Raw genomic sequence first — 8,313 nt, 5'->3', positions numbered from 1 at the left:
GTTTAGATATTATGTGCTAAAGGTGTCCCATCTTTTCCCACCCCAATTTATATTTTAAATAATTCTTCGCCAGTACCGACCGTAACCAAGGACCATGTTAAGAATCAAGAGCAGATCAAAGGAATGACGTCATATGAGAAAGCGTACCAGAACCGTTATAGTAAACCTGACTTGCTAAAACTTCTCAACCAGCAGAGTAACAAAAAAGTGATCGACAATTTTCTGCGATACTCCAGAGTTTTGGGTAGGAGGCATTTAGTATGGAAGATATATTTAACATTATCATTTTAGTGAGCAATTTTTCAGCCAGAATAATTATCGATAAAGTTACTTACGTGGTAACTCGTAAAGCGGGCACGCGGTGTATGAAACAAAACACCGTATTATAACGACCGTTTCCGTTTTTTTTTTGTCAGTCATAAATGTACATATACGTGGTAACTTGAAAGCGGTAACGAGGTGTATGAAACAGAACACCGTGTTATAACGACTGTCGTTGCCCCACAACGCGACGACAAAAATATTATTAATTTATATCAATGTTTTAGAATAAGTTTATTTCTGATTAAGCCTTAGTGGCATAGCGATAACATCTGTCTGACTTACCGTATAAACTTTATAAAACTGGAGAACCGTCGTTTTTAGCTTAAACTTTCTAAAACTCTTGGTAAAAAAGCTTAAATCATAAAACATACCAAAATATGAAATATTCATTTTTTTATGATTTACACAAAAAAATTATAATGAAATTTCTTGCAGAAAAAGAAACTGCAAATGAATAAAAGAAGATAAGCATCCAACATTTCACGGTTTAGTTTCATTAATTTTTCACTGTACACTGCTAGATTGAATTTTATTACACTTGAGTATTACAAAGCTTATCAAAAGTTTCATTGGTCTGGTGTGAACAGTTGTTGTGATGCAGATTTTGAGCACTTTCTCATTTTCCTTTGGCGTTCTTGCAGCAGCACTTTGGAAGTTGTTTTCTTTAGTGCACTTTTTGTTTAACATATCACTGTAAGATAGTAACTTAACAAACAGGTCCTTCTGCCATACATAAAAAATTACTCACAAAGTTACATGCATGGTAACTCGTAAGCGGGCATGAAGTTTATAAAACAGAACACCTTTTTTATAACTTATAACTACAGTCATTTTCCAGATAAAAAAGTTAAATTCATCTATTCTAACTACTGAATGAATGCCCATGTCCGCTTAGGGAGTTACCTTGTATTGTGTACAACCTTGTGGTTGACTGTTTATTCTGTACGGCTGAATTCAATGCCCATTAGTGACCACTCGCTTGGTGAAATTACCATTAAGGGTCTTGTCCAAAGACACAAACGCCAACCATAACACAAGGAACCTTCAGCCTGTAACCTCTGGGTTAGAGGCAGGCACGCTAACCAATTTGTCATGGTATCGACTACTTTTATTAAACAAATAAATATTTTATAAAAATAATTCAAAAAACAATGATTGAATCTCAAAATGTGTACTATAATAACTACCTGACGTCATTCCTTCATTCCATCGACAAAACTGCACATTATTATGTCTTTCTCATCTTGGGTGTCTTCCTCATTATGGCTGTTCTCACGGTAACCAGAGTCAACCTCCATCATTGAGTTGGACTGGTCAATTACACTGCTCGAGTCGAAACCCAAAACACTTCCAATGTCCATTGAATCAATGCCTTCACTATGGTTGCTGTTGTTTGGTAGAATTGTAGAAGCTTCAGTCTGAAGAATTCAACCGTTAAGGTAGGTACATATTACTGTTAGAATCTTTATGTAATTTAAATGTGTTATTAGTAAAGGGACACATAAAAATAAACATGTTCGGTTTACACACCAACATAACATAATGTTTTATTTATTCCTTAAAAATCAGATTAATTTATACAAAAAAAAAGAATTGGCAATAAAATGACAGTCGTTAAAACCACAATGCCGGTAAAAACTACTGCAGTAAACGAGTCCGGTAAACCCACTATTAAATGTTACATTTATTATTGCGATCAAAAATTTTTAATGGTATGTTTAAACACTAGTTCAAAATTTTATACACTAGTTCTAGAAACCATTTTTAAAATGTAGACCCAATGTTATATGTTCAAACACTCAAGCTGTTTTTAAAGCTTAAAGTTAAAAAAAAATCTTTAACTAAAACTTAATTAAAGTTTAGAGTGTAACTGTTTTACATTTTATTATTTAGTTAAAAGCTCGGGACTGTACATTTTTAGAGTAAATCAAGTTTTGCATTTTTTTTGTAAAATATTTTTTAAATTATTTTTATTTAAAAAGTGCAAACATTTCATTAAATCTTGTTAGTTTACCTTTACTTTCATTGCAGCCAGTTCTTGTGAACATTGGTGCAGAATCTCTGATGCTTTGTCCATGTTTTTGCACAAAGTTTCACTCACATCTATCATATTCTTCTTCTGCAATGCCATCATTACTTTCAATGTTTCTCTTGCTTGGTGAGGCCTGGTTAGAAAAAAAAATCCAATTTTATGCTAAAAAGCAACAGGGCATCAATCAAACTAGATAGTTATAATCATGTTTTAACAACTTCCTAGCGCAGTGGCTAAGTGGTTTGCGGGCCGCCTCGTAATCCAGGTAATGGGTTCAAGGCTTGTCGCTGCTACCATTGTGGCTCGCAAGACACTTAACGGCAGTTTTCAGCCACATAAGGATGAAATAAGTTACATTTATTCATTTATTTTTAAAATTGAGCAGACTCACCTGTATTCATTAATGAGATGGTGCATGTGAATGAACAGAAGATTCAAATCTTCAATTTTTTCATCTCTTGCTGTGGACATCCCAGATTTGACCAGGACATCAAGCAAGTCAAGAAAACTACACAGAATTGAAACGCTTATCTTTTTCAGCTCGTTTCTTTTGTCATATACTTCAGGGTGTAAGCGAGACAGTCCCTGTGTATTCAAAATACAAATGGCTAAGGAAATAGATACTAAACTTGGGGTGGCAACATAGTCCTACCATGGAATTTTGGTGCTAGTAAAGAATCTCCCCCCACCTTATTTGCTAACCACTAACCCCTAACCCCTAGGTTAGGGGGTAAGGTGTTGATGGTTAGGGGGTTAGTGGTTATAAGGGTTAATAGTTGATGGTTATAGGGGTTAGTGGTTAGCAAATAAGGTGGGGGTGGGGGGAAGACTCTTCACTAGCACCGGAATTTTTGCAGCGAAATAATTAATAGACATTGAAACAAAAAACTTAGATTTTTTTTATATGAGAAAATACTGTTTTTGACCTAAGAGATTAATTGGCCATGTCTGGTCAGAGAAAGGGGTTTAGTCAGATCTCAAATATTTTCCATTCACAGTGAAGAACAACAGTAGTACAACACAAGTTGAGGTTAGTCTATTTATATTAGATTTATTTAAATTAGATACCTGGGTTTCAAGGGGTCTTATAATTGCATCATCTTGATGGCATTCTTGCCCAAACATCTCATATGAAGTACGGACAGGAGCTGGTGGTTTGGGAGCTGTACCTCTCTTCACAGCTTCGTCAGTGTACTGGCTTACATACTGGTAAACGACATGGTTAATAATATGACGGGTAGTGGGTATATTGGTAATACTGTTGCTGGTAACCAGTAACATTTTTGGCACTGGCGAAGAATCCTCCGGTACATAATAGGCTGGTGGAAAGTGTTAGAGGTTGGTGGTTAGGGGGTTAGTGGCTATATGGGTTAGTAGTTAGAGGTTAGTGGTTAGCAAATAAGTTCGGAGGAGGATTTTCATTATAGCATTAAATTTTTAGTCAAAAAATATTTCTTCGATGTAACTGATACCCTCTGTCTATTTTTTTTTGGAAAACGGTGTTGGTATCGAAAATTGACTTAAGGCCTAAAGAATATTTTGAAAACATTTTTTATTGGCCACCAGTGACAGGCTTACCGTCTTATTAACTTTATTGTTATATACCTTCATAATGGGTAATGGCATAGAGCTTTGCGTTTGGGTTTCTAAATTGTTTGGGGCATTTCCTTGTTGCTGAGCGGTCGCCATTTTGTTTTGATGTTAATATCCTCTGTAGATTGCCGCCTCCGAATTGTTTATTCTAAAATTACTGCTGTTTTTAATTCATTTTACATTTAAAATAAAAATTAAATTGAACATCCAATAAAGTCGGGGCTTTCCCGATTTCATAGAAATAGCGTGTTTAAATCCGATGACATCTGGTGTAAACATCAATTTAAGGTAAAATATTTAATTCAATTTCACTCAACCAGCTGAATACTACATAAGCATAATTTGTATACAAATATAAATACATCAACTAGCTTCTTTAATACTTATGCTTAAAATTTTCTTTTTAGTAAAATGGGTATTGCGCCAACATACGTAGGCGGGAGTTGCCATACAAAGGAAAACGTTTGAATTTCTCCTAACCTACTTTTATTTCCCGTGTCGTATTGTGTATTTTGCTGTCTACGTTGGACCTGTACAAAGTTAAATGTTAAGGTATAAGGGAAGTGGATAACATTGTGGAAAACTCGTGGAAAAAGAATGAAATGTACAATGTAGTTTTAACAATGTTCGCGTGTTTTAATTTTTAATATTAATACGATTAATACGTCAGTTTGTATGTAAAGTGCGTCAGTTATTTTGAAGCCACTTCCATTGACATTATCTACAGTAGAATGTTATCAAAAATACGTCTTGTGTATTTGTAACCTTGTAAAAAATATAAAGTTCTCATATAGCTTAGGATATGTTTTAAATCTATATATCAAGTATGTTCATGTAATGTTGCTTTTTAATTTAAAGTCCAATTACTTTTGTTGTACATTCAAGGTTTCAGTTTTACTTGGATTTAAAAATGTCTGTACACAGTTTACACGACTTAGTAGAGGCAGAGTCGTACCAAGGATACAACATTGATAGGAATGGAGAAGTGACAGAATTTTACGACCACAGAAATGAAGATGGGACAAACAGTATTTCAACAGCAAGACACCCCTTGGTCACCACAAGCCACCCAGCAACTACAGTTGCTACAACCCCGAAAAGGAAAAAAGTTCGATACAGAGATGCAGGTATGAGATAAATAAAAAAAGTCAATAAATTGCTTTATCCTCGCATGGCCGGAAAACGACAGGCGTTATAACACGGGTTTTCTGTTTTATACACCTCGTGCCAAGTTACGAGTTACCATGCATGTTACTTTGTGGTGGGTGATTATATTGAAAGGTAGGGGGTTTTTATTTGGCTTTTTTTTAACGTATTAAATCACTGTTAAAGTATGGTAAGCGTCAAAGCGATCCACCCGATAAAATTTTGTTTGCCAGGTTGCTGTGATGGATGTGTGAATTGTTTGATCACGATTGGAACAATGCCGTTTGCAACAGCGTTTGCTGTCTTGCTCTGCTGGCTAGGAACAGCCATGTTTATAGGTAGGTAGACAATTTTATTGTATTGTATGATTTAGTACAGTCCAAATTTTAGCATCTTCATTTTTATTTGTTCGAAAAATTGTTCTTTTATTTTCTTGTGGTAATGGGTGACATTTAAAGCTCTTTAAAGTGTGTACACACAGAGTGAACTACTAAAATAACAAGAATTTACACAAAGCCAACACTTTGTACAAAACCCATACCACTATATGTGCTATACACGTAATGTTGGCTGTGCATGTCACTCCAACTTTTAAAACAAATCATAATTTAGCACCACAGTTTTAAATCAAAATGTAAACCAGTTTTAACCCTGCTGTTAAGTGTCTATACAAACAAGCAGAGCCTTAGTATGCTTCATTTGTTAGTTTAATCAATGAGTTTAATTATAATTGTCAAGTACGGCAATTGACGACTATAGGTCCAAACCGAAAAACATGATGTTTTTGCCGAGTGCCATAAGAAGTAATTGGCCAACTCTGACCTAAACCCCAGGTACCCTGGCATGCCTTGCTGAAGGAACTCCCCCATAAAGAATAAAACTGCTTCCACAGCTAAATCTGTGTTTGCAATTCATTGTATGATAATGTTTATGTGTTTGCAGAGTTGGTAATATAATTTAGCAATGTTAAAAGTTAGAAGTACCTATTTCTTACAACATTTTAAAGTACTAGCAGATTTACATCTTAATTTAGAGAAAACGTTTCAAGGACACATACGCCTACAATAGTAGTAGCGACGAGATTTGAATCCATAACCCCTGGAAAAGAGGCAGGCCAACCACTTTGCCCAGCGCCGGACAAGCCAAATTGTATTTTTTTACAGATTTTAAATTTATTATTATGCTTAGGTGGTGGTTGGTCTGCTCTGGATGGTACAATGAATTTGTGGGCACAATTTGGGCCAATGGCTGGCAATCCATACAATCACCCACCACCACAATACCTATACACTGGTAATGCACTAACACCACAGTTCATCAACTTAAACAGAGATGATTTAGGAAACAGAGTACCTGCTGTGTAAGTAATGTATATATACCCATTATGTTTTAGTTGCTGTGTTAGTATCACTATGTTTTATTGTTTTAATTTTTTTTATAGTAACATCAGCCTTTGTATAATATAGAACTGTGCATGTAGTTTTTTAGTTACTGTGTTAAAATCACCGTGTTTTAATTGGTTTGTTTTTTTTTTGATCTGTTACATCAGCCTATGAAATTTAACTGAAAATATTTTGACAGGCTATAGCTATAACTGCCACAGCACTAAAAAACATGTGGAAAATGCTACCAATATAGTCATACTGTTTACATAATACAATACTGTGGGTTAAGATGGATACCAATAGCACATAATATCCGATATTTCCTGAACTTGTTTTTAACAATTAACAACGGTCTATGGGAGTCATGAGGATACGGTTTTATAAATCTTTGAATATTCTTTGTTTACTACCAAATGGGATGAGTAAATAGAATGAAAAGGTGTCCCATCTTACCCCACCATATATATTTTTTCACTTTTTTTATATATTTATAAGTTTTGCAATGACGCATGGTTTTGTTGTAATTTGTGTTTCAGTTTCCAAGCGATCAAGTATTCGTTTTACGGATTAATTCCATTCATGTTTGTGTTTACGATTATGTTAGCATGTGACAATCGTCATTCGTCTCGTGCCATGGCTTCTAAGAAACGAAGTTGTAAATCATCAAGCTCAGGCATCTGTCTCACCGCTGCGGTAAATTCTTTGTGGTCTTAACGGGCTCTCTTTAGGGTCATCCAAGCTTTTTCCTATTGTAGGGGAAATTTAAAGTGTTATAGTATCTGGCCCTTTCTTCATAGGTTTTAGCATGAGTGCCTTTTTAAATGCATTTTAAAACTGATTTTAGGACTTTTTTTACCAAAAAAGAATGTGGTCTCTTTGCAAAATTTAGCCACCCCGTTTGGCCTTTATGCTTAATGACAATCCTTTTCCAATAAACGTTTTTTTGAGTAACATTGGCTTTACTTTTTTTTGAATTATTAAACAAATTTGGGGTAAAACTGTTTAAATGCAGGTTAGTCTTAGTTGCCAAACATATGGAACATTGTATTAAATTCAATTTACTTTGGGTTTGCTAAAATATATGGTATCATATTCATTGTCACTTCTGTTTCAAAAGTTGGAAATACATGTCATGGACCGTGCACCCATAACCATAAAGTTATGTTTTGTTAACGTGTTATTTACTATGCTTAAATAGAATGTTATGTTTTTTTGTAACTTTTTGTTGACTTTAAAGCTAGATGCTCCTAATTTTATATATTTATTTTAGCTGCTATCATTGTGGGCGTATGTGTCCTTGGGCAAGACACTTAACGGCGATTACTCCGTCTCCAACCCAGTGGTCGCTAATTGGTTGTCTAAATTTAATTATCAACCATTCAGAAAAAACGAAAAAAATCTCTAAAAGATTAATCGCTCACAAAGTTACATACGTGGTAACTCGTAAGCCAGCACGAAGTGTATGAAACAGAACACCCTTGTTGAACAACTGTTGTTTTCCGGCTTTGCCAAGACAAAATAAGTTACATTCATTCATTATATCTTTTTTACAGCTCATAGGTGTCACATACATCCTCATACTGGCTTGGGTATTTTTCCTTGCGTTCACAACGCTTGGTGTCTACTATTATCGGATATCTATGCTTAGATGTTCTGATTTGCAAGAGCGAGAATTCAGCACTGGTGTTTTAAAAGATGTTTGCATTGACCTTGTACAGTTAGGTATGTGGCTTGTGATAAAAATGTGACTACTAAGGAAAAAATCAAAATTTAGTATAGTAGGGTGGGGGAAGATGGGACACCTTTAGCACATAATATCCAAATATCTTGATC

General features: G+C 34.8%; 3 protein-coding genes across 4 annotated transcripts in view; 2 read left to right on the top strand and 1 right to left on the bottom strand.

Moving 5' to 3' along the window:
* The window catches only part of LOC100179821 (testis-expressed protein 26), an 11,329-nt gene extending 10,436 nt beyond the window's left edge, over nt 1–893 (top strand). Inside the window, exons 6-7 of the mRNA XM_018814847.2 lie at nt 74–244; nt 760–893. Coding sequence (XP_018670392.1) covers nt 74–244; nt 760–782 — 194 coding nt within the window. The 3' untranslated portion in view covers nt 783–893. The remainder of the gene's footprint in view (nt 1–73; nt 245–759) is intronic.
* On the bottom strand, nt 825–4,183 carry LOC100179769 (mediator of RNA polymerase II transcription subunit 7). 2 transcript variants are annotated; one of them, XM_009862428.3, is made up of 6 exons: nt 3,962–4,183; nt 3,425–3,562; nt 2,748–2,941; nt 2,339–2,489; nt 1,512–1,742; nt 825–1,015 (listed from the first exon to the last, which is right to left on the bottom strand). In XM_009862428.3, the coding sequence occupies exons 1-5, from the start codon at nt 4,043–4,045 to the stop codon at nt 1,518–1,520; spliced, it is 792 nt and encodes a 263-aa protein (XP_009860730.1). In that variant the 5' UTR covers nt 4,046–4,183; the 3' UTR covers nt 825–1,015; nt 1,512–1,517. The 2 variants fall into 2 exon arrangements, with proteins under 2 accessions (XP_009860730.1, XP_018670394.1); XM_018814849.2 differs by having other exon boundaries at nt 835–1,000; nt 3,962–4,112.
* Nucleotides 4,184–4,753: 570 nt separating this feature from the next.
* LOC100177465 (neuronal membrane glycoprotein M6-a) overlaps nt 4,754–8,313 on the top strand; it is a 7,121-nt gene continuing 3,561 nt past the window's right edge. The window contains exons 1-5 of the mRNA XM_018814845.2: nt 4,754–5,076; nt 5,329–5,433; nt 6,284–6,455; nt 7,017–7,173; nt 8,034–8,202. Coding sequence (XP_018670390.1) covers nt 4,860–5,076; nt 5,329–5,433; nt 6,284–6,455; nt 7,017–7,173; nt 8,034–8,202 — 820 coding nt within the window. The 5' untranslated portion in view covers nt 4,754–4,859. The remainder of the gene's footprint in view (nt 5,077–5,328; nt 5,434–6,283; nt 6,456–7,016; nt 7,174–8,033; nt 8,203–8,313) is intronic.

The sequence above is a fragment of the Ciona intestinalis genome, chromosome 14 (genome assembly GCF_000224145.3).
Source record: "Ciona intestinalis chromosome 14, KH, whole genome shotgun sequence".
Lineage (NCBI taxonomy): Eukaryota > Metazoa > Chordata > Ascidiacea > Phlebobranchia > Cionidae > Ciona > Ciona intestinalis.
This window is presented reverse-complemented; position numbering and strand designations above follow the sequence as displayed.